This window comes from Phoca vitulina, unplaced genomic scaffold (assembly GCF_004348235.1).
Source record: "Phoca vitulina isolate PV1807 unplaced genomic scaffold, GSC_HSeal_1.0 scaffold2, whole genome shotgun sequence".
In the NCBI taxonomy this organism is placed as follows: Eukaryota; Metazoa; Chordata; class Mammalia; order Carnivora; family Phocidae; genus Phoca; species Phoca vitulina.
Window position 1 is genome coordinate 28,228,650 of NW_022589705.1, and position 26,635 is coordinate 28,255,284.

A 26,635-nucleotide genomic window follows, 5' to 3' on the forward strand; every position below is an offset into this window, starting at 1 on the left:
ACTGGGATGCATTCACAGAAGGCTCTCAGTTGAGAAAAGTATGGAAATGTGTTTTCTGTAAAACAGCTGATCATGTTTAGCCTAGGGTGAGAAAGAGAAATGATTCTTGCCTAAATATTTAAATATTTGTCTATCCACTTACTATTTCCCCACAGGGCAAAGAATTAGAACAAACAGATAAAGGTAGTGAGGATAAAAATTTTTATCACAAAGAGAAAATTCCTTACATTTTAAGTTATCTAATAAATAGATTCCTTAAAATGTAATAAAATCCCTTGTCTCTGGAAGCATTTACACAAGGGCTAGATTATAAACTGTTAAAGAAGCTATATAAGAAATTCTTGCACATTAAAACAGGTTATACTAAGACACTGAAAGATATACTGATTATAATAGTCTGTGAATTTGTAATAATATTATAAAATCTAACACTATTTTTATGGAAAAGTATGTCCTCAGTTTTAATAAGGATTGTAAGAACATAAGAAATAACATAATGATTAGGAGCCCGGGCTCTGGAGGTCAGAATGCCTGGGTTAAAATCCTGTGGCTACTACTTATTGGTGTGGTTTTGATCGTATACTTACTTCACATCTCTGTGTTGCAGTTTCCTCAGCCACAAATTGGGGGTTCTTGTGAAGATAAAGCCTGTATAGTGCTTAGGCCAATGTTTAGGATTCCAGAAAATTACATGTCAGGGCACAGTTAAGTAGCTGGTATTTCTGCTCATTTAATCTTCAAAGGAACTCACAAAGGTTTGTAATATAACTTCACTTTACAAATAAAAACAACTAAAACTTACAGAGATCAAGTAATTTGCAAAAGTCACAAAAGTGTATGCCAAGGCAGAAATTTAACCTTAGATATGTCTAGTTTTATAAAGCCCACTTTTTTACTCATTTAGAAATCAGAGAAACACTTTGATGTCCCCTCAGATTTCACCTATTCTTCCTTTTAACAAACTACTTTTCTTCTCTCCAATTTCCTTTCTTATAGGTTATGGTAAATTACAGCATTATAAAACATATGGTTGCCAGTATATTTGTTAAACACTTTTCTTCATGGTAAAACATATTTCAAAACAGGGGTAGCCGGAACTCCCTATTAATGTTCTCGTCTTTCAAAAAGGCAATTTTAAAAACTTCTGAAAGATGAAATTATTTTTCCACTCTAAGAAGATCAAATGTTGAATCTATTAAGTATATACTTTGCCACTTTAAAAAACCATACCCCATGATTAAGACTCATGTCAAATCTCCATTTGCTGTATCTATTTGCTATTATTACCAAACCAGTTTGGGGGGGGGGGGGGGGAGAGATTACAGGAATTATTTGTACTTCTAACCATCTAAACATTATCATACAATTTGAAATATAATCTGTTACATAAAACTCAATAACAAGGTTTTAATATGTTTATATATTAGATCAAAAAGGTCCCAAATAAAGTCCCACTTTCATAGCTAGGCATTAAAAGCTTTATGCTGAAGTTAGCTAACTTTCCATTACTGCTTTTTATCAAATTCAATGTTTGCTTTAAAAAAATCTTTTTCTATCCCCCAAAATGCAAAGTACTTGTCTTCCTCCATACCACTGTTAACTCAGCTTAGGCATTACCTTTTTCTTCCCTAACCATCCCCCAAGCTGATCAGATGCCCTTTCTAACAATGTCTTCAGAGTATATTTTCTTCCCTCCACTGAAATATACATTACACAGTATTACAATGATTTATTTTCATGTCTGTTTTCCCCGAGACTACAAGTATCTTGATTTAACAATTTTAATGGAATAGTTTAACAGCAAATTGACACAGAAAAATAGCAGACTAGTACTGAAAAATAAGTAAGTTTAAAAATGAGGTGGAGGGAATAGAAAATGAAAGATTAAAAGGCACAGAGGGCAAAACAAAATCTAAATATATCTTAACTGTATTTCAGGAGAAAAAAAGAAAAATGATTCAAAGACATTATGTGAAGAGAAAAATGACAAATTTTTCAGAACTTATAAGATACCAATCCATGAATTCAAGCTATCCAATCAACTCCAAGCAGATATATATATAGGGGGAAAAGTCCATACCTGGACACATCACGGTAAAACTTCAAAAAATCAAAGACAAAGAGAAAATCTTTTTTTTTTTTTTTTTTTAAGATTTATTTGATAGAGAGCACAAGTAGGCAGAGCATCAGTCAGAGGGAAAAGCAGACTCCCCACTGAGCAGGGAGCCCGATGCAGGGCTCGATCCCAGGACTCTGGGATCACGACCTGAGCTGAAGGCAGACGCTTAACTGACTGAGCCACCCAGGTGCCCCTAGACAAAAAGAAAATCTTAAGAGCAGCCAATGAAAGGGTACCTTTAAATAAGTTACTGTAGATTGACAGCAGACTTTTCAAAAATAGCAATGAAAGCTAGAAGAAGACAGAATGATAGTTTCTTTCTTTTTTTTTTTTTAAAAGATTTAATTTATTTATTTGACAGAGAGAGACACAGTGAGAGAGGGAACACAAGCAGGGGGAATGAGGGGGAAAGGGGGAGAAGCAGGCTTCCCGTGAAGCAGGTAGCCTGATGTGGGGCTTGATCCCAAGACCCTGCGATCATGACCTGAGCCGAAGGCAGACGCTTAACGACTGAGCCACCCAGGCGCCCCCAGAATGATAGTTTCTTTATAAGATATAATTATCAAGCTTGTATTGTAATTTCAGTGAAAATACCTTGCAAGAATGAAGAAAAAAACTAAAACACTACCAAGATGGAAAGAATGTCACAAACATAAACTCTTAAAAAGAAAACTCTAAAAGTGTGGTACAAATCGATATATCAGAAGAGAAATAGGAATGAAGAGCACAAAAAATGTTTTATATGTGAGAAACTGTAAATGACTATATAAAATCAATAAAAAAGTCATGTAAGGGTTTTAAGAAAGCTAGAATAAAAAATAAGGCAACAACAATAAAAAGTCAAGATATGGGTAAGTGGAGGCATCCTAAGGCCTCTGAATTGTATGGAGATGAGTAAGAACAGTGATTAACAGTAGTCTTTGATAAGCATGCATTTTATACTGTCCAAATTAACCAAAATTTCCAAAATAATTGACTGATGTTTAAAAATACTATAAAAATGCCAAGAAAGAAGAGAGAAAGAAACACTGAAAGCATAAAATATAAACCCAAATGTATCAGTAATTATTTAAATATAATGGACTAATGATCTAGGTAAAAGACAAAAGATCTTACACTGATTAAAAGATTAGTCTGGGTAAAAACGAATACAACTAAATGTAACTACATGTTATTTACAAAAGACATATCTAAAACATAGTAATATAGAAAAGCTGAAAGTAAAAGAGTAGAAAAAAGATATTCCATGCAATCAATAATCCCAAACCCCAAACTATAACAGGCAAGACACTTTCAGCACAAAAATTACTGGAGATAAGGAATTCATTTCATAGCAACAGAAGGTTCAAGTCACCTTCTATTGAAAAGATAATTCTAAATTTGTAGGTCCTCAAAAATATGGCCACAAAAGAAAGCAAAAGTTGATAGAATTAAAAAGAAAACAGCAACTCTACATTCCACTAAGTATTAACAATGTTTTTAGTAATTAATAGAATAAGTAGACACAAATCCAGGTAAGGATGCAGATTTTAACACCACAGTTAAATGCTTAACCTATAAACATACTAAGAATAACACCCAGCAACTGGAGAATATGCATTATTTTTTTGGCACACACAGAACATAAAGCAAGTCTCAGCAAATTTCAAGGGACCACAGGGTAATTAATAAAAAAAAAAAAAATCAATAAATAAAGGATAACTGGAAAGTCCTCATGTTTAATAAATAAAAAGTACACTTTTAACCTAGTTCATGAGACAATACAGACATAATGAAAATGAGAAAATATCTCAAACTGATCAAAACTTTAGGTGATATCAGCATCATGGTGTCATAGATGTTCCTCCTTTTTGTACCCCCCCCACTTTTAACAATAAATTAGACATCCATCTATAAACAAAAGTGCCTTTGTGGAATTTGTGGTATCCAACACCAGGCCAAAGGACCTGGGAGCAGTCTTGTCCACATTAGCATTCAGTAATAGGCAGACAAATCTTGGTATCTCAATGTAAATCAAAGACTTAAACGTAAGACCTGATACCATAAAACTCTTGGAAGAAAATGTAGGAAAGAGCCCTTGACAATGGTCTTGGCAATAGTTTTTTGGATATAACACCAAAAGCACAAACAACAAAAGCAAAAATAAACTCAATCTGTTCTGCACAGCAAAAAACAATCAAGAAAATGAAAAGCAATATACAGAATGGGAGAAAATATTTGCAAGTCATCTATCTAATAAGGAGTTAATATCCAAAGTATATAAAGAACCCACACAACTCAAGCAAAAAAAGAAAAAAAATCTGATTAAAAATGGGTAGAGGAAATAAATAAACATTTTTTCAAAAGACATTCAATCATCAAGAAGACAAGAGTAACAAGTATCCTTGAAGGCTGTGGAGATACAGGAACCCATGTATGGGAATATAAACTGGTTTAGCTATTATGGAAAATAGTATGAAGGTTCCCCAAAAAATTAAAAATAAAACTACCACCTGATTCAGCAATGCCACTCCTGGGTATATACTTAAAGGAAATAAAACCATATCCAAGAGATATACGCACTCCCACGTTTACTGAAGCATTTACTTACAATAGTCAGGATCTGAAGATAACCTAAAGATCCATCAATAGTAGTCTGGATAAAGATGTGGGGCGTGTCTGTATGTATGTATATATGTATACACACATACACAAAATGGAATATGTATTATTCAGCCATTTGTGACATGGATCTTGAGGGCAAAATGCTAAGTGAGGTAAGTCAGACCCAGGAAGACAAACACTGTATGATATCACTTATATGTGGAATCTAAAAAAGCTGAGATATCATAAAACAGAATGTAGAATGATGGTTACCAGACGCTGGGGGTGGGAAAATTGAGGATGTGTTGTTTAAGGGTACAAACTTGGAACTGATAAATAGGTCCTAGAGATCTAAAGCACAGCAGAGTGATTATAAACAACAATGCTGTATTATAAACATCAGAGGTACTAAGAGACTAGATCTTAATGTTCCTACCACAAAAAAAGATGACAATGATGTGGTGTCAGCTAATGCTATGGTGGTAATCATATTGCAATATATAAATGTATCAAACCAACATGTTGTAACCTTAAACTTATACAATGTTACATGTCAATTATATATCAAGAAAAATAAATTTAAAAAATTTTACATATGGAAAATGCAGTTAAGCAATACTGAGAGGATATTTGTAACCCTGAAAACATGTATTAGGGAAGAGAATAAATTTAAAGTTCTAACCATCTGTCTCAAGTTAGTCTAAAAAAAAATAGCCAAGTCATTCCAAAGAGAACAAGAGAAAGGAAGTACTAAAGATTAGGGTAGAGATTAACAAAATAAAATCAAATACACAAATGAAAGGATCAGTAAAGTCTTTTTTTAATTTTTTGTGAAGGGGCAGAATAAGAACAAGAGGAATCTTAGAAAAGTGGTCAAGGAAGACAAATGGAGAACATACCAATATGAGGAATGAAAGAGGGAATGTTACTACAGATATATGCTGACTTTAAATGGATAACATCGTAAGTTATGTCAATAAATTTGAAAATTATATTAAATGGAGAACATCTTAAGGAATTAATTTCACCAAAAGTAATTTTTTAAAAAGATAATTACCTGTAAAATTTAAAGTGCTGGCGCATCTGTGTGGCTCAGTAGGTTAAACATCTAACTCTTGATTTCCGCTCAGGTCATGATCTCAGGGTTGTGAAATCAAGCCTGGCATCGGACTCCATGCTGGGCATGGAGCCTACTTAAGATTCTCTCTCTCCCTCTGCCTCTCCCTCCCACCCCCACTCTAAAAAAACAAAAAAAAACAAAAAAAAGTGCTATGAGATAGCTAAAATAAAGAGTTAGAAAATATTTGCAATCTGTAAGTACTAACTTCATACTCCATGCTCAATCTCTTCTCTTGCTTAAAATAAGAGGCAAGTTAAGGGGGAAAAAAAATAAAATTTCTCAGTCTCACTTGGAGAAGGCAGTACATGGCACATGTGACCCAATTCCAGGGCAGATATGAGTAGACATCTGTAGCTTTGTTTTTCGGAGAATGCTTTTGCTTTTTTGATAAAAAGAGACTTGCTAAGCTCTCATCAATAATAAGAATCCAAGAAAACGCTGTGGGGGAAACCTACAAAGTGGGCAATGAAATCAGAAAAAACCTAATTAAAGACAGACAGCTCATAAGGTGCCATCCATAATGGCTGAATTATTTGTTGACTTGCCTTTGGCTTGGGATGACTGTGGGAAAGGAGAATGGATAACCTTTAAAAATTCCTACTGCCCTCATCTAGGTTTGACACAGGAAATCATACTATCTATATGGTGCCCAAAATTTATTTTAATGGGCCCCAGGTTGATAATGCTTCCAGGCATCTTACCAAAAGAAATGCAAATCCTCTTTGAAAAAATTCAGACCTAGAGGCACCTGGGTGGCGCAGTCAGTTGGATGACACCTCTTGGTTTTGCCTCAGGTTGTGATCTTAGGGTCTTGGGATTGGGCCCATGTCAGGCTCCGTGCTCAATGCAGAGTCTGCTTGAGATTCTCTCTCCTTCCCTCTGCCCCTCCCGCTTCTGTGTTCTCTCTAAAATAAATCTATAAATAAATAAATAAATTCAGACCTAAAAGAATTCCCACAGATAAAGTTCCAGTGAAAATGTGCACACAATTAGAAATCACAAAGCTCAGGTAGAAAAAAATTCCCCCTGAGTGAAGAAAAAAGCTACAGGAGTAGCACTGCAAAAATTTCACTTACTGTCATTATCTTATACAGAATGTGGAAAAGTATATTTAATACGTAAAACTCAACATAAAGGGTATCAAAAGAATGACCAGGACAAGAGACTATCAAAATTTTACCAAGATTAACAAAACAGAACTTCTAGTAGTAAAAAATATGTAACAGAAATTAGAAATACAATATATGTGCTCTAGAGCAAACTGGACACAGGTAGAAAGAGTATTAGAGAAATGGAGATAGATCTGAAGAAATTATCATGCATCTAACTGGAGCTCCAAAATGAAAGAGTAGAGGGAATATAGGAGGTGCAAGATACAAAAAAAGCCAAAAACCAAACAACAACAACAACAAAAAAAACAGAAAAAAAACCAAACCAGGGGCTAAGAACTTCCCATAGTTGATAAAATATGCAAATCTCAGATTCAGGAAAGTAGAATGAGAAAAAAAAGGAAAATGATAAACATGGGTAATTAAAAACCAACAATGACTATATAAAATAATTAGATCTAATTTGTGGAACTGAAGATAAAATGATAGAACTAGAATATCAACAACAATGGCATATAAATTAAGTGGAGTTAAGCAGATTGAAGTTCTAATATTCTAAGTTTGTTGTATGGTATGGGACGAAGGAAAACCATTCAGAGTCTAGTTGATAAACAGAAACCAAGTTAGATATTTTCAACACAGGGAATTTAACACAGAGAAGTGATTGCATCATATATATCCAGGTATTATGCAAAGGATGAGGGACAAAATAGTAACAAAATTAAAGAGCTTAGTCAGGTGTACTGCTTTGGAAGTCATCAGAAAACATGATGTGTTAAAATATCCCTAGGGTTGAGATTTTTCAGAGACAGAACAATGAGTAAAAACTGAATTTGTTAGTAGTATTTCCAACAATGTATAGAGCAATAGATACGCTGTTTTTGGTGTTTTCAGTATTTTTTCTAAAACCACAACTGAGTAGTTGGCTTCCAAGATGAATGAGAGTTCTAGAACATAGGAGCAATCCATATGCTTAAAGGTTGCAGATTACTTAAGGTCTAGCCTTAAACTGGTTCCTTGATTCTTTTGGAGGTATACAGTAATGTAGCTGACCTCGACTCTTCCCAGGCCCAAGAAAGCTTCCTCAGACTTATCTCCAACAAGAGGTTTCATGTTCAGAATTAGAAGAGCTTAGGTGCTCATAATTGACCTTTCATCAAGCTATTAAAACACCTTATTCACAAAACACCCTAAAAAGGGCATATATAGTCCATCCTCCAGGTTATATAAATGAGAAAAACAAGTCCTGGAGGGGATGCAAGTGGTATGTAACCATACAACTAAATGATGGTCCAACCTGGATTAGATCTCAGATCATATAATCTTTGATCTTTATTTTATACCCAGCTGACTCCCAGTACACAATATTCATGAAATGGTACTTGTATAGCCAGCATGTCTGCTTATGAAACAAGGACTATTTATTTACCGCATTAAAAAAAAAATACAAGAGGAAATATAGTTGAAGTGAACCTAGCCACATTTAAATTAATCAAAGTAATATGCTGAAGCACTAGCTTACTATTTATCTCCTTCACAAACTTCCATCTAAAGTCTTAGCTACTGTTCACTTGCCAATATTCTGGTTTTCACCTGGTACTTATAAATTGATATTTTAAGAATAAACTGCTCCCAGGACGCCTCGGTGGCTCAGTAGGTTAAGCATCTGCCTTCAGTTCAGGTCATGATCCCAGAGTTCTGGGATCGAGTTCCGCATCGGGCTCCCTGCTCAGTGGGGAGTCTGCTTCTCCCTCTGCCTCTGCCTGCCGCCTCCCCTGCTTGTACACTCTCTCCCTCTCTGACAAATAAAATCTTAAAAAAAAAAAAAAACTGCTCCAGAATCTTGCCATGTGTTAGTTATATTAATTGTTCATATCTCCCCGCAAATTGAGCTTTTGTGTTTAAACAGATATGCTTACCATATATAGCCATCTGAACCTGCTCAGACTATAATGAATGCTCACTTATTATTAATGGATGCTTAATCAATTATTTTGTGTACTCAGGATGACCTCTGGCATAGGTCATCAACTAAAGTAATGTTGCTGAAATCTTCTATAACTAGTACAACCTCAGGTTTAGCTTTCTTAATATTTTACAAAAATTGCATAGATAAGATTGTGGGCTGTAACATTATTTGTTTAAGGTTAAATAAGCAACTTAGGCATTAAAAATTTCAGAACTGCTTGTATCTATTACATCTTAGTGTTTGGAAACTGCACACTGTATCTCCTGGTAGAGAAGACTTCTTTATTCTGTACCTAGGGCATGCACAGTTCTTCCATAAATTCTCCTAAAGATGGTGCTACTTTATTTTTCTTCTTTCCTACCTCTGATTACAGTACCGTGTATCCTCAACTACTATACACCTGTTAGACTGGTTAAAAAATATATTAACAATACCAAGTGCTGGAGAGGATGTGGAACAACTAGAGCTCTCATATATTCCTGATGAGAATGAAAAATGATACAGCCACTCTCGAAAACATTTTAGGAGTTTGTTTGTTTTTTTAATTTTTTTATTTCAAAATTTTATTTAAATTCTAGTTAGTTACCATATATGGTAAAATTGGTTTCAGGTATAGAATTTAGTAATTCATCCCTTACATATAATACCCAGTGCTCATCATAACAAGTGCTCTCCTTAATACCCATCACCCATTTAGCCCATCCCCAGCCCACCTCCTTCCATCAACTCTGTTTGTTCTCTATAGTTAAGAGTCACTTATGGTTTGCTTCCCTCTTTCCCCTTCCTCTATGTTCATCTGTTTTGTTTCTTATAATGTTAAACATACTCTAACATATGATTTAGCAATCACACTCCTAAGTATTTACTAAAGTGAACTAAAAACATGTTCACACAAAAACCTGTTAATAGGCAGTTACACAGCAGCTTTACTGATAATTGATAACAACTGGAAAAACCACCTTAAAGCTCTTGGTTAATGGATAAACAAGTGGTGGTACATCTATATAACAGACTTACTACTCAGCAGTAAGAAAGAATCAACTATTGATAAATGCAAAACCTGGATGAACCTCATAATGCAATTCTCTGAAAGTCAGTCTCAAAAGATTACATGCTTTATGATTTCATTTATATGACATTCTTGAAAAGCAAACAATTGTGACAGAGAATTGACTAACAGTTGCCAGTGGATATGGAATGGGGAGAGGGTGTGACTACAAAGAAACAGCCCTGTTCCTTTTTCTGATTGTGATGGTTAGATAAACCTGGCATATATTAAAATTTATGAAATGGTTTACCAAAAAAGAATCAATTTTACTGTGTATTAGCTTTTTAAAAAAAGTATATCATCAAAGAAAGTGTCAGGAATCTATGAATTATGTAATCTCATGATTTTAAAGATGAGGAAACAAATCCAGGGGTATTAAAAGTGACTTGCTAATTAATGATCACAATTACTCAATGGCAATACTCTCATTAAGAATTCAAAACTTAATACAAAGTATGGTTTACCTCAAAATGAGAAATTCAGTCAGAAATAAAAAATATGTAGAATTACGTAACAAACCAGGCCACAGATTTCACACTTATATTTTAATATATATAAAATTCAACCATAATTTCTATGCCATATTTAGGTGGATAGGCCAGAATAAAAAAAATTAAATTCTTACTTCCATTCAAGAAAGACTTCATAAACTGCACCTTAGTCATTAAGAAAGAAAACTCCTTCAATTTAGTTATTATATCCAGAATTTAGCAGAATTTCTAAGGTTACCTCTGAAAAACTCCAGTATTATTAGTTGTATACTAAATCAATTATTTCCCTTCTGGATATTCTAGATATTAAAGAAAATATCCACTACTTCAATAGGTAAAAATCAGTCTAAGTTTGGTGGAACATGAGAAAATGGAAATAGGAAGAGGTATAAGAAAAGGAAATAAGATGAAAACAGAGGGGCTTGTACTATACAAATTACTAGCTATACTTAATAAAATATGAGGTATTTTCTTACCCTCTTTTTAAAAAAATTTTATTATGTTATGTTAATCACCATACATCATTAGTTTTTGATGTAGTGTTCCATGATTCATTGTTTGCGTATAACACCCAGTGCTCCACTCAATATGTGCCCTCTTTAATACCCATCACCAGGCTAACCCCTCTCCCCACCCCCCTCCCCTCTAGAACCCTCAGTTTGTTTCTCAGAGTCCATAGTCTCTCATGGTTCGTCTTCTTACCCTCTTCTTTAGGGATGATACACAAAAGTTTAATATTCAGGACCCTGGTTCTTTGCCAAATATTTCCTTTTGAGTCTCAGGTGTCAACTAAGACTGATTACCACTCCACTTTACAGAGATTCAATAATCTTTTTCATAAGGTGCATTCAGCCTCATCTAACCATATCTTCATAATTACCATGTGGGGTGATAATACCAATGAGACTATCTTAAAGTATATAGAAAGTAAACAGGGCATAGGCATGAAGAAAATATCAAAAATATTAATTTCTTGCTACTCTTAAGAATAAATGAACAGGGCGCCTGGGTGGCTCAGTTGTTAAGCGTCTGCCTTCGGCTCAGGTCATGATCCCGGGGTCCTGGGATCGAGTCCCGCATCGGGCTCCCTGCTCGGCGGGAAGCCTGCTTCTCCCTCTCCCACTCCCCCTGCTTGTGTTCCTGCTCTTGCTATCTCTCACTCTGTCAAATAAGTAAATAAAATCTTTAAAAAAAAAAAAAAAAGAATAAATGAACAATCATACATTCCACCAATAACAGTCCCAAATGATCAGATCTTGATATTATAATATGCAACAAAGAGTTTTAAAAGTCTTGAAGTTTATCTGATAAAAATCCTTATTTTTACAAATAAGAAACTAAAGGTTAATAGAGTTAATTATTACAAAGGTGAATTAAGAGCAGACCTCCTATTTACATAGTAATTATTCATACAATGCAGACTTAAATTTTGTCCCTCTTTCCTTAAGTCATTCTGCTTGCATACCCCCAAGATGAGAAGGAATTAGCTAAACACTTGTTATTAATCCACATACTTTAGAGAACTGAAAGCAAAGAACCATGTCCTTGAATCTTCTTGTCAAATCTAATCTAAAATAAGTGATTTTGTTTACCTTAATATACAATATAAAAACATACAATTTTATGGCAATCTAACCTAAAATTAATGTTGAACTACCTTTAATCCTGTGTTGTTGTTGCTTTTACTGCTGTTAAATAAGTAATGAGGAAAAAAGAAAAAAAAGAAAGCTTATTACCAAGTTGTGTGACTATGCCATTTGCAAAGAGAACTATTTTTTTTAATAAACTCAAATTTTAACAAAATTGTCAAGTTTATTCCACACACAAACTTAAGTATTAAGAAGTCACAGTAAGAAAGTTACACTTCACTTAATATTTGCCCTGCAATTATCTGAAAATTTAATATTAAAAATGATAGTAGAGGGGCGCCTGGGTGGCTCAGTCAGTAAAGCATCTGACTCTTGATTTTGGCTAACGTCATAATCTCAGGGTTGTGAGACTAAGTCCCGCATTGGGCTCTGCGCTGGGCTTGGAGCCTGCTTAAGATTCTCTCTCCCCCTCTCCGTCTGACCCTACCTGCCCCCTCACAACTGGCTCACATGCTCTAAAAAAAAAAAATTAAATAAATAAATAAATAAATAAGAAAGAAAGATCAGTAAAGAAAATTTCTGATTTAATTTAAAACTTTTATTCAAGGTTTTGTTCCCCATGTTGTTAAATTTCTAAAGTACTATGATAAAGTCTATTTTGGTATTCATTATAAGAACTAATACAAGATTTTTATTTGCTGGTTTCTTTTTATTTTTTTGAGATCTACAACTAAACAGCTACTACGTTTCAGGCTCTATGATAAGCCTTGAGAACAGGTGAATAAAAACATGTCCTTACCTTCAAGGAGCATGTGGTTTAGTGTTTAAACATGTACAGTAGTAAATTATGATGCAACATGATACAATAATGAATGTACAAAGTAGAACAAAGAAAGATAATCAGAGAAAGTCAGGAAAGATTTCACAGTGATATCCGAATTGGCTTTGAGAAAGAAAAAGAATTTGTTAGTAGGACCCCAGGTCATTTCTTTATATGAAACTCTAGGAAAGACAAACTTATACAAGGTAGACCAGTGGTTGCCTAAAGCCAGGGATGCAGACTGGAGACTGAGAATTAATGTATACAAGAGGACCACTGAAGTGATGGAAATGTTCAGGATCCACTGGTTGTAGTAATAGTTACCTGGGTATATCCATTTGTTAAAACTCATCAAATCATATACTTAAATGTACATTTATCATATGTAATTTATACTTCAGTAAAGTTGATTTTTTAAAAGGGACTAGGGAAACCAAATGGGCCACTCTTTGTGTGGCAAAAACTCTCAATATTCCAATTACAAGGTAGTTATCAGTATTCTGTGAGGAAAAAAAATGTTTTCTCTAAATAAACAGAGTTTAAAGCTCCAGCGCCGTTTCTTATTTTAGACTTCTAAGGAAGTAATGGGCAAAAAATGCAGAGCTCGGCAGAGTTCCAGTAAGAACAGGCTATTTCTAAGTTTACATGATATTGCTAAGAAAAGCATTTTCATAACATGAATTTCCATTTATATGTAATTATTGAATGTGTGGGTAAGAGAATACTAGATGAGTTGAAGAGTTTCTAGCTAACTTTGTTATTCTGGGAAAATTAATTCTCATCTTTGGGATTATTTCAGTTCTAAAACAAGAAGACTGGTTTCTCTATGATTTCTATCATTTTTAAGATTCAACTCTTCTTACAAGGTTGAAATCTCTATATAGAGAGTCTCCAAATGAAATCCCTAAGGTAAGGCCCAGATGTGGAAATTGATGCATTAAAATAAGTTTTATTAAGTACACTAAATATCTGAAGTATCTTATCCAATATTTTAGATTGGTAATTTCAGGTTCTTAGTCACATTTACGTATTTTCTTAATCAAATTTAATTTTGCTTATATCTGTTATTTCTTATTAGCTAATCTCACAGGTACTTCTAAAATGTCTACGGTGTTGGATACATTACTGTACATATACCACTCTTTTTCTCTGTGAATGAAGACATTGAAGGTTATAAAGATTACAAACCTTGCTCAAAATATCATCTTTGCAAAGACAAAACTATTAGACAAATGTGTCTTATAGGATTTTTTTAAGTAAAAAGTTCTAGAAAGAAGGCATATATAAATGGATAAATATTGGTACAAACATGGAAATTTTTCTTCTGGAAGGATATACAACAAAAAGTTAGTAATGCTACCTTTAAGGAGAGAGCCTAGGTGGAGAGAGGTAGTTTTTCTATTTTTACTTTCTATATCATTGAAAAATTTCCAACATGAACATTTGTTAATTCCATTGTTTAAAAATCTTAGGTTAGACTTATGGGTTATATTTTTTTCTTTTCTATATTTAAGAAAAAAAGTAATGTTTGGTTTTTAAAATTTTTCTTCTTCTTCCTTTTCAAACAATAAGCCTGGTGGCTTAGTTGTTAATTCAGTTGCTTAGAGCACACAGAACAAAGGTCATAGGTTTGATTAATTACATTTGCAAAGAATAAAAATATCCCTCGGTCACAGAATACATTTTTAACTTTCAAAAGTCATCTGGCAAACTCGTGTTGCTGGTCACAAGGATGAATCAGGTAAGAGCATGTGGTTGACTCAATACAGAACATTAATCTTGGAAAATAACTCTTAAGTGATGTCTTACTGACAGAGGGTAAGAGAGTAGACAGCAGTGTTACTCATCTCTAAGTAAATGTTTCAATTTTCTTCTTTTTTTTTTTTTTAAAGATTTTATTTATTTATTTGACAGAGAGAGACACAGCGAGAGAGGGAACACAAGCAGGGGGAGTGGGAGAGAGAGAAGCAGGCTTCCCGCAGAGCAGGGAGCCCGATGTGGGGCTCGATCCCAGGACTCTGGGATCATGACCTGAGCCGAAGGCAGACGCTTAACGAATGAGCCACCCAGGCGTCCCTGTTTCAATTTTCATATCCATCAACTCACTGCACTTCTGAATAGAACAGAAATAAGACCTTAACAATCGGGGAAAATATAGTCCCTGTACTTTCAGAAAAGCTAAAAACGGTTATGTCACAAAGCTTACTAATTTCAAAGATGATACAATTCTTATTAATACACTATATAAATATCAAATAAAATACATATATACCTGTAACATCTTCTGGATCTGAAACAACAATATGTGCATTTAGTTCCTGTAGCTTATGATGCAGTTCTTCTAATTTTTTATTTGATTTTTTCAAAATGTTGTCCACGTAAGCCAAACTTTTTTTATCTGTTGTGACTTTCCTCAGATTTTCAGCTCCTTCTTTGATTTTCAGTTCTTTCCTTATTTCTCTCTTGATTCGATCCTTGATATCATCCAATTTCTGTTGCACCATCGTATCTGAAAAGTCTAATTTTTGAACAGCACTCACATTCTCAGAAAATGGAAGACTTCGGGAATCTCCCTACAGAAAAAAAATAAACATACAAATGTGGTAGTTTAGGAAAGTTAGTTGCTCAGTAACATGTGCAGCACAAGAGCAAAACTATGTATTCAGTGATTCCTTATTAAGTACATTACATTTAATTATTTCCTTAATAAGCAAGAGACTAGTTACCTTTACTATTACCATACAAAATCCTAAGTGCAAAAACTGCCCACTGACTAAATAGCATTATCTGGCAAATTTATATTAAAGTAAACACATCTACACACACAAAAGCATCTTAGGGTTCTATACAGAGAGTGGATTTCTGATATCCTATGAACCCAAGTTAGATCCCAACACCTACACTGTGACTCGTGAGCAAGTTATTTCACCCTCCAAATATTCAGTTTAATCGTCTGTAAAATCAACATAATATTGCCACCTTTCAGAGGTATTGTGATAATCCAAAATATTTTATGTGAAGCTCCAAGTACAATTCTTGGCACACTGTACAGTCACTCAAATAAGTGAAAATTATTATTAAATTCCATAGGTAAGATACAATTCTATTTGATCTTCTTTAAAAAACCTCTTAAAAAACTAATATTAGCAAAAATAAAATAAAGTTATATCCTTACGACCACTTCCGGTTAATGAATTAAATGCATCAGGATTTGGAAACTATATTCAGAACTCTATATATTTCATGGCTAAGTATCCTAATTGATAACTTGGCTGACTCACTACAAAAACATCATTACTAGAAAATATGTCTCAATTATGTCCTACTGATAGAAGCTAAGATAATACACAGTATCAGTTATTCATCTTAAAATAAAAATCAGATTAGGTAAGCACATCAAATCTATATTTAAAACAAACCAAAGTTATGTCCTAGCTATTTGTATATCATTTGCTAATTTTATTTTATTTTTTCTTAAAGATTTTATTTATTTATTTGACAGAGAGAGAGAGACAGAGAGAGGGGGAACACAAGCAGGGAGTGGGAGAGGGAGAAGCAGGCTTCCCGCCGAGCAGGGAGCCGGATGTGGGGCTCGATCCCAGGACCCTGGGACCATGACCTGAGCCGAAGGCAGACGCTTAACAACTGAGCCACCCAGGCGCCCTCATTTGCTATTTTAAGCTCCATTACTTTAATACTACCGGTTTTAAAATTTTTAATTTCTGAAACCCAAAAATTAGAGATAATGTTTACCTTTGGGAAGAGGAACTGAGTTTGTGAAGGTTCTAGAAAAGAAACATTTCACTGTGCACCCTTACGTACCTTTTGAACCACAGATCCAATTAATTAAAAGATTTTCCTTAATTTCTTCAGGAATCCATCATAACCATATAAATAAGTTCTGCTTAAATTCTTGGGTGCGAATACTTTTTACATCTAGTTCTTAACCACTAAAAACCAGGTTATCTTGCAGAATAGTGAGTTAATAGATGGGAATATGTGGGATCTAGTCTTGGCTTTGGACCAATTTACCCTGTGCCAAAGGGCATACTATACAAAAAATGAAGTAACTGATAGATCTATTCTTAACGTTTCTAGGGCCAAGAACCCCTTTGGAACTCTGACAAAAAAAAGAGTAGAACAAAGAAAATTTCATGTTTGTATATACAATTTCCAGGTTCCATGGATTGGAGATGAAGAATTCCTGGGAAAAGTGATCTATACCTAATTGGTCTTAAATTTCTGATCCTTATTTATGTGGATATATAATGATCTTCTACCGGACTAAAACAATATCTAGATTTTTCACTACTTATAGTGGAATACAAATCCTATTCAGTTTCCAAAGTTTATGAATCTACCTTTGGCTGGTTATCAAAAACAATAGCACATGACTACTGTCAAAAAATAAAATGCCAAATTTCTGCTGTCTGGCTTCAGGTAAAGTGGATTGAGGCAAACAATACTTAGATGAAAAAGTTTAAGCTAATTGCATTCCTTTAGATATTTTTATTTCTAACCTTACAGACTCAGAAAACATGAACTGCTTTCATAAATTTGTGCTTTAGTATTATGTACTAAGCTAGAGGTTCCCTAAATTTCTTGGTTCATGGTGACCTTAGTGTGTCAGTAATTTTTTCCATATGCCCTATAGGCCAAGAGAAATATCTAACAATTCTGTATTAAATAGTAAGTTCCTAATTACTTAATACTTAAATTATAACTCAGTAGCTGTTTGAAATAATACAAATATGAAAGAAAACATTACATTTTAAAAAAATTCTTTAATAACTACAGTTACTTATTAATGTTGGGTACTTTCACCATTTCTCAAACTTTGAAATCAGACTGGACACTCCCACCTTCATTTTCTGTTCCTCCATACAAAGGAAATGTAGAATAATCTAATAATAAAACTTAACCGACTCCAGTTAGTTCACATGATACCCAACAAATGGTGTCACTGTGTTTCCCTGGAAATTTTCAAATACACTGCAACATCCTGAGAGTTGCTGAGGCACCCCAGAGAGTCTTGTTGTACAGTTTGAGAATTGTGGTACTAAAATATAAAGGCTGTTACAAAAAAACCTGTTCTATGAAAATGGCATCAGTATTTGATGTGAATCCTTGAAGGTCTTTTGCCTACTTCAAATCTCATTTCTTTCCAATTTGCTACCTAAATCCCAATCCTATCAAATTACAGAATTTACTGCTGGAGACAACCTCTTGGCTCAGCTACTAATGCATGCTGCACCTTTGGGATATACTACCTTTCCTTCTTTTCTTCAACTATCTCTTCCTAGTCCCTTCTCTGCCTAACTTCTATTTTGTTTCAAAGCTGACCACAAATCTTCCTGGGAAAGAATTTCCTGCCTATGCCCTCTTAGAATTTAGATTAAATGCCTCTCTTCACTACCCCAAAGACTATTAGCAATTCGAGGGCAAGGCTTATACCTGGCATAACAGTTCTGTTTTGCTTTCTTAATGATTAGTCCATTATATTATTTAATATTCTTCTTCTTTCTTTTTTAAGATTTTATTTATTTATTTGACAGAGAGAGAGATTGTGAGAGCAGGAACACAAGCAGGGGGAGTGGGACAGGGAGAAGCAGGCTTCCCGCGGAGCAGGGAGCCCAATGTGGGGCTCGATCCCAGAACCCTGGGATCATGACCTGAGCCGAAGGCAGATAATTAACAACTGAGCCACCCAGGCGCCCCTAATATTCTTTTTGAATTCAGGAAAGTCTGTCACTGCTGAGGAACTCATGCTTTCCTCTTTCTGATAAAGAGAACTTATACTCTAGGAAACTCAAAGGCAAAACTGATACTCAACCATAGCAACTATATTAGCTAGGATTAGATATAAACCATAGGTGGTTAAGCATGTTTGCTTTCTCTTCCTTTTCATAAGCCTAAATTTTTAGTAACCATATTTTACTCCCATCTTTTGTTGTGACATGGTTTAAATATTTTTTGAAAAGGAGCAAGAGATACCAGTAATTTAAGATAAATGTCCCCTGACAGTAGGCAGGAAAGATTACAGTACTTTCTATTACTCCTTTCCTAAAAATTTTAGTGCAGTAAACTGTGAAATTTACTGGAAAATATAATTTTCTTGCATTTGAAACAAGTGAAATGAGATATTTTATTAACTTATGTCTCTACCCTAAAAAAAAAAATAATAAAACAATTATATCATAAATGCCAGAATCAGTACTAGGCAATGAAATAATATTTCTGACACAGGTAAAATAAATTAGCCTCAGAAAATAAATAGCTATTTAACCACTGAAAACCTTCAGTGATAATCTTTGTCTCAGTAGCTTCTATTACAGGCGGTAATAACTGTCTACACCATCTATATTACATTATGTTTACAAGCTTAACACTTTCATCTGCATTCACAATTGTTTTCTACTCTGTAAAATTTGATGCCTACTCCCAAATTAAACAGTAGATACCTTTTTTCATCTTTTCAAAATAAAGTTAGATACAACCTCTAATCACAAACTCCTTTTAAAATTCACTAATATGCTCAGAAAGTATGCAGATAAAAGATTAAAAAAAAAATGAACTAATCCTAAGCATAAAACTAAACTCTTAACAATATTCATAATGCTGCACCAATTATCTATACATAAAAGAAACCTCATAATTCTCATCTCTTTTATCACTGAAATCATAAGCTAGCCACTCCATTCTAGTCAAATTAATCTAACATTTTGCTGTTTACATTATTTTACCTTGTCTTTCTTATGCCCTATTTATCTAAATTCAGCATCACAAAATACTTGTTTAAAAAATATTTTAAGTCTTTCATGGTTCTATTTTAAATTTTATATCATCCATAAGTTCAATGCAGTCATTCAATCAAATGGATAAAATCTAAACAAAAGGAAATCATCAGTAAAATTAATACCCTCAGGATTTATAGAACTGAAATGATTTTTAGTTAAATAGGTTTCAAGTGGCTAAGCAAAAGGAATAGAGACCCCAATGAGTAAGAAACAGAAAGTAAAAATTATATGGATTTCAAAGGAACCAAAATAAATTAAAAACTGAGTGGTTAGGTTAAATAGCAGATTAGACCAAGATAATGAATTAGTATACTGGCAGGTAGAAAACTGGGGAAATTACTCTGAATTCATCACACAGAGATATGAGAAATTAAAAGGCATGGAAGATAAAATGAGAAGACCCAAGATGCATCTAGGAAGAGCTCCAGAATAAGAGAATAAAGAAAATGAGGGAGAAGTACTGCATGAAGATAAATGAATGGGAATTTTCCAGAATTGAAGAATGATATAAATCCTTGGGCCAGAAAGCCACACCAAACTGTAATAAGATAAATGAAAATAACAACAGAAATAAACAGAGGAAAGGCATTTTATCAACAAATGAATGACAATTAGAGCAACAGAAGACTTTCCTTAATGACAACAGAGGCCCAAAACTATCAAACTTCTATAAGATTTTGAGCTTTTATCTTAAGGTCTTCAGATATTGCTAAGGCTTTCTCAAAAAAAAAAAAAAAAAAAAAAAAATTTTTTTTTAATCTGCCTCAAAATATTAACATTCTGGGGAAAATTACAGGTGAACTAACCTAGAGTCCATGTTATATTTACATCATTCTCCTGTTCACTAATCATGTATCTGTTAATATACATTAAAGAAAAACTGTGCTGTGGCAGAAGAGAATGCACCACTGTTACCTCTGAAACTGACAAAGATTTTTCTAATCATAATGTTAGCAATAATCCAATGTAAACTGTTTAAGTCTTTTATAAAAGCTGGAAATCTGTAACAAGAAACTTAAAAATAGTCATTTCTTTCACCTAGTCATCCTAATTCTAGAAATATAACCTAAGAAATAATTATAAATTATTACTTCATAGAATGGTCAATTCAATAATTTTAAAAATCATCAATAACATACACAAGGCAGTGTTATAGGCATGGACTTCCTCATAAAACTTACAAATAGCAGAGCTTTAAACCAATTTATAGGGAGAGAGAAAAACTGAGGATGCTACTAAGTGTCACAACAGAAGAATTTCAAACAGACTAGGGAATAAGAAAAGATTTCTCTTATTTTCACCCTTTATTATTCCACAGTAGTATGTACAGCCTCATATATTGCTATGTACACACAATTTTATTTCAAATTATGTTTAAAATAAAAATGGGGGGAAAAGGTTAGCAAAAAAATAAATTAAAATATTAATTATTTCTGGGTCAGGACGCCTGGGTGTCTCAGCTGGTTAAGCTCTGCCTTCGGCTTGTGTCATGATCCCAGAGCCCTGGGATCGAGTCCCGCATCGGGCTCCTTGCTCAGCAGGGAGCCTGCTTCTTCCTCCGCCCGCCACTTCCCCCTGCTTGTGCTCTTTCTCTGACAAATAAATAAATACAATCTTTAAAAAAATAATTATTTCTGGGTAAGAAAATGGAGAGGAATTTTCATTTTATTCTTTAAAGTATTCCAAATTTGCTCATTTTTTTAAAGTAACGAACATATGCTGCCTATCTAATAAGGAGGGAAAGACATTATTTAAAAGAAACCAAAAATAATTTTCACTGTATTTCAGTTTTGGCAAATGTAAAGCCTATACTGGTATCTTATAATCTATAGTATATTTGCTATTTAACTAGGTCATTTTGAGTCAATACAATTTCAAGGCAAAGGGTAAGACTACACATTCCACTAATTAGACAATATCACGTGTGAGCCACGTATTTCAAATACACAGATGTGAAATTATGTATTTAATAAATACAACTATTTTTACTTTATAAAATAATGAAATTCTGATCTGTAGACTAAAACATAAACTGATACTTTCAAATTATTACATTTTAACAGACAGTGAAGTAAAGAAAAACAGTAAAATAAGAACAGGATCAGATTCAAAGAACAAAATGAAGAAAAAGGTCTGTTACTTATGATCAAATACTTCATTTAGGGAGAGCTAGGAAAGGATGTTTACTCCTCACTGGCCAAGTTCCCAGAGAAGAAGTAAAAAAGCTGTTATTTTCTCTACACTATAGACATATAAAACAGTCTGATCTGTTAGATGCCAAGAAATGCTAGAGAGCCCATAAAAACTCACTGGGAACAATGGCTCATATAATGTTTTAGCTAGAAAGAACTTCAAAGATCAAGTAGCCTAACTCCCTTGTTTTAGTTTTGAGGAAAGCAGGTTCAAAGCAGCTAAGCAATTTGCCTAAGGTAACATGGGAAAGTCAGTGACGTGGCTGGGTTTACCAGTCTCCTGACTCCTGGTTTGGTGCTATTTTACACTCTACTGCCTTCTTAGAGGAGATCCTAGGAGTATCCATTTCCTTATATTTGAACTACACCTTGACCTGATTTGCATTAATTAACAGATATTATGTACCTTAAATCATGAATACTGGCAGGACATAAATCTTCTAATTTCACCATCTAATCCAATCCAGGGGAGAATGCTCTCAACCAGAAAACAAGAAACCAGTTCTAACACCAGCTCTCTGTCACTAGCTATATGCAATTCAAGCATGTTATCCCCATCTTCCTGTACCTGTTTGCTCATCTGCAAAATGGTGTTTGGCTTTCCCATCTTCTAGTTTTTAACTTCATTTATTCAAAATGTTCACTGAATGTTAGGCAATGGAAAAGAGCACAATCCTGTTTTCTTTCAGGCATTCAATTTATTAAGGTAGATGTGAAAACCAAACATAATCTGAAGAAGCAACAAAGCTTTATACAAATGTAGGCCATATTGTGTGTATGTGTGTGTGTTTAACAGAAAGCTCAGTTAGAATATAAATATAGTATGATGGCAATAACTAAGCATTTGGAGTCAAACTGGCTATGTATAAATTCTGATACTGCAACCATGCTAAAGCTTCAATTTCCTCATATGGAAAATGGAATTATTACAACTACATTGACTGTATTATTTCTAAGTCACATAATAGCTATGCCTAGGACTAAGAAGTATGTTTTCATAGTAACAGTGCAGTTCCTGGCACGTAGCACTGAAGCAGATAGTACTGGATGCCTATATAATATCCATCCTCCCTTTATCCTTACTGAGAAAACTCCCATTCTGCTAGATGCAACAAAGTACACAGATAAAATTCTCGCTTCACCAGACTCTCTGGCTGCTAGAAGTAGCCATATGACAACTTTTGTTAAAGAGAAGCCAGCCCAGCATTTTGGGGAAAGTATCTACTTCTCTTTTTTTTTTTTTTTAAAGATTTTATTTATTTATTTGACAGAGAGAGAGCACAAGTAGGCAGAGTGGTAGACAGAGGGAGAAGGAGAAGCAGGCTCCCTGCTGAGCAGGGAGCCCGATGTGGGGCTCGATCCCAGGACCCTGGGATCATGACCTGAGCCGAAGGCAGACGCTTAACGACTGAGCCACCCAGGTGCCCCTCTACTTCTCTTTTTGCTTAGAATGCAGACCCAAGGCCTGAAGATGTAGGAGCCATCATGTGGCAATAAGGGACAAATAGGACAAAACCCAACATACTAAACATGGCAAAGCACAAAGCCCAGTAAAGCCTGAGACCCTGACAGCCTTACTGAACTCTACACAAGTCTTACACTGCCTACCTTGGATTTCTTGTTTTAGATATATATAAATTCTTATCTGACCAAGGATCATGTAGGGCCTTGTAGGCAATATAAAGACTTTGGTTTTTACTCTGAGTGAAATAGGGTAGGGCTTAAGCAAGTAAGTGATATGCTATGACCTCCTGTATTAAGAGATTTGGGGGTGGGGGTCCAGAAAAAAGCAGGGAAACCTATTCTACGAAGCTATAGTAGATGGTTATAAAGTAGTCTCAAATGAATCCTGCCTCCCTGGATTCACATTTTCATGTAGCCCCCACTTTCACACTGATTGAACACTAGCCTTTTGACTTACTCTGACAGTGTGATGGAAGTGATACTCTGATGATAGGCAGAGAGACACAAGCACAGGCTTCAAGAGGAGTCACAGCTTCTGTTTTCACTCTTGAAAACCCAAATACTATTTAAAGAAGTCCAGACTATTCTGTTAGGAGAGAGACCCTGGAAGATGAGAGTGACCATGTGGAGAGAGGCCATGCAGAAGAAAACCAAAGCACTCCAGCTGTTCCAGCCATTCCATCTGAGGCACCAGACATGTCAGTGAGGCTACAGTGGACATTCCAGTCCAGCTTAGGCACCAGCTGAATGCAGCTGTATAAGTGAGCACAGGCAAAACCAACAGAAAAAAAAAAAAACAAAAAAAACACCTAGTATACCCACAGAATCTTGAAAGGAGTTTGTTACACTGTAACAGATATGTGATTGAGGCCACTGCAGTAATCCAGGCAAGAAATAATGATCACTTTAAGCAGTCTCTTCAATTACAAGTATTAATATTATTATTAATTTAATCCCAATAGATAAAAAGTATAACAATCTAACATTGTTTTTATGTTAAATTTTTTTTCCTTTTTTTCCCCCCACCTTATGCCCCCTGCCACAATTCAAGAAGGATGTAGGTAGAGACAACAATCCTCTTCTTTAAAAAATAAAACATAAAAATAAATAGACTTGCTTAGAAAAATTGTCTTACTTCCTTACCATTCCTGTGACAAAATTAAGCATAAGCTGCATGTAGGAGAGAGTATCCAATCCTTATATTCAGTGACTGATTTAGGATTAGTCATGTGATTGAAGTAGGCCCATTCAGATGCCCTTTTCAAGGAAATTGATAAGGAAGTCCTTCTCCGGAGAACACTAGTTGCAAAAACAATAAAAATTTAAAGCCACTAATGAAGATAAATGCTTTTCTTATCATAGATAGCCAGAAAACAAAGCTAACCCTTTGAGAGAAAAAGATCACTGAGGACAAAAGCAGAGCATCTAAATCGAATCATGTTTAAACATACTCCCATACCCCTAAACTTTTTAGTTATAGTGCTAACCAAGTCCTCTTTTGCTTAAGTTAGTTTGACTTAAGATTTCTCTCATTAAGGAGGGCACGTGTTGTGACGAGTACTGTGTGTTATACGCAACTAATGAATTGTTGAACACTACATCAAAAACTAATGATGTACTATATGTTGGCTAACTCAACATAATAAAAAGATTTCTCTTATCACAAATCAGAGTCCCAAATAATAAAATACACCTAGCTTCCTGCTTTGAAACATGAAATTTTATGTAATTTAGTAATGATAACTCCAATTCCAGATCTATATAGATGATTTTGCCAATATCAAGATCAATATGCCTTATAAGTATTTGTATACACTTCTACTTTAACCTCATTTTATACCACGAAACTGAACTTAATGGGTCAGATTTCTACTTTTCTTCCAAAGGAAGTTACTGGTCATTTTTGGTCTTATTTTGCATACTCTTCTCCCTTGAGTTTCTGGGAAATGTTTCTTATCTCACTCAAACCATGTGATTCTAGTGAGGTTGTCAATGTTTTTACATGATCCCATAATCCCTGGCAACAGTTGAATGATTTAAGTATGGACATCTGACTAAACTAAACCATAGTGTCCCACATCCTGGCCAAGCATAACTGATTCGTTCATCCCACAAATATTTACTGAATACCTATTATGCGTGCTAGATGCTGTAATGGATATTGGATCCACAGCGGTGAAGAAATAAAGGACATCTATATTGTATTATGACTATATAATGACAACTCCAACTCTAATCCATAATCTCTATGTATCATTCTAACTTCCTTCACTTGCTTATCTATAAATTTCCTTCCAGTAAGAAACCTGGCTCCTACTCTTTGCCATCCACTTACTTATTCAATGCCAGTATATATGCATAGCAGGATCAGAATTGTTAACCCATATCCCCATTGGAAATAACTTTCTCAACTACAGTACAGTGCTTACATGCACTTCCTTTTGCTTTTGCAGGTTCCCTTCATTTTCAAGTTACCTAGATTAGCACCTTTTCCCACCACTCTCTTCAGTGAGGTTGTTTCATACATATGCGTAAAACACTTTGATTCTCCTGTAACAGTCTGTATCCCTTTCTCAGCTCTCTGATGATGGCAGAGTGTATGTGTGTATTTTGCCATCAAGGAAGAGGAGCATAACCCCCCAACTCCTTATATGTCAGTTGTGCATAATGACTTCTTTCCAAAGAGTACAGTATGAAAAGGAGGAGAAAAAAAAAAAAAGAGTAACTTTATAGTCAGGAGAAACCTGACAAACACTACCTCATCTGGGTAATCAAGGTCAATATCAACAGTGATAAGTCATGTTGATATTATGTACCCTTGATACAATATGATGAAAACAGTACTTTAACACTGTAGTTTACCTTCCAAAAACCTACAACTCTGGTCTAATAAGGAAAAACACCAAATTCCAATAGAAGGGCATCTATAAAATATCTGACTAGTACTCCTCAAAATGTTAAGATCACTTAAAAAAAAAAAAGAAAGTCTGAGAAACTGAAACAGCCAAGAAGAGCCTATGGAGACATGGCAACTAAATGTAATGTGGCATCCACGATGGGATGCTGGAGCAGGAAAATGAGAACTATAGAAATCTGAGTAAAGTGTGGACTTTAGTTTCTAATAAAACTCATTAACTCTAACAAATGTACCATATTTATGTATGATGTTAAAAAAGGGGGGAAATGACTCTGGGGTATGTGGGAACTCTCTATTGTCTTCTCAGTTTTTTCTATAAATTTAAAACTATCCTAAATATGTTAAGTACTTTTTCTTTAAAAAAAAAAAAAAAAAGGATCCTTACAATCAAGGAGCTTGTACCTAGAGAAAAGACAC

At 34.4% G+C, this 26,635-nt stretch overlaps 1 protein-coding gene across 3 annotated transcripts in view; it reads right to left on the minus strand.

The window, feature by feature from the left end:
* PKN2 (protein kinase N2) overlaps nt 1-26,635 on the minus strand; it is a 141,198-nt gene that overhangs the window by 78,639 nt on the left and 35,924 nt on the right. For 2 of the 3 annotated variants that reach the window (XM_032424470.1, XM_032424452.1), the window contains exon 2: nt 15,121-15,421. In XM_032424470.1, the coding sequence (XP_032280361.1) occupies nt 15,121-15,421 (301 nt within the window). Of the gene's footprint in view, nt 1-15,120; nt 15,422-24,444; nt 26,488-26,635 lie in introns of those variants that run through there. The other variant, XM_032424462.1, reaches the window with a different exon arrangement.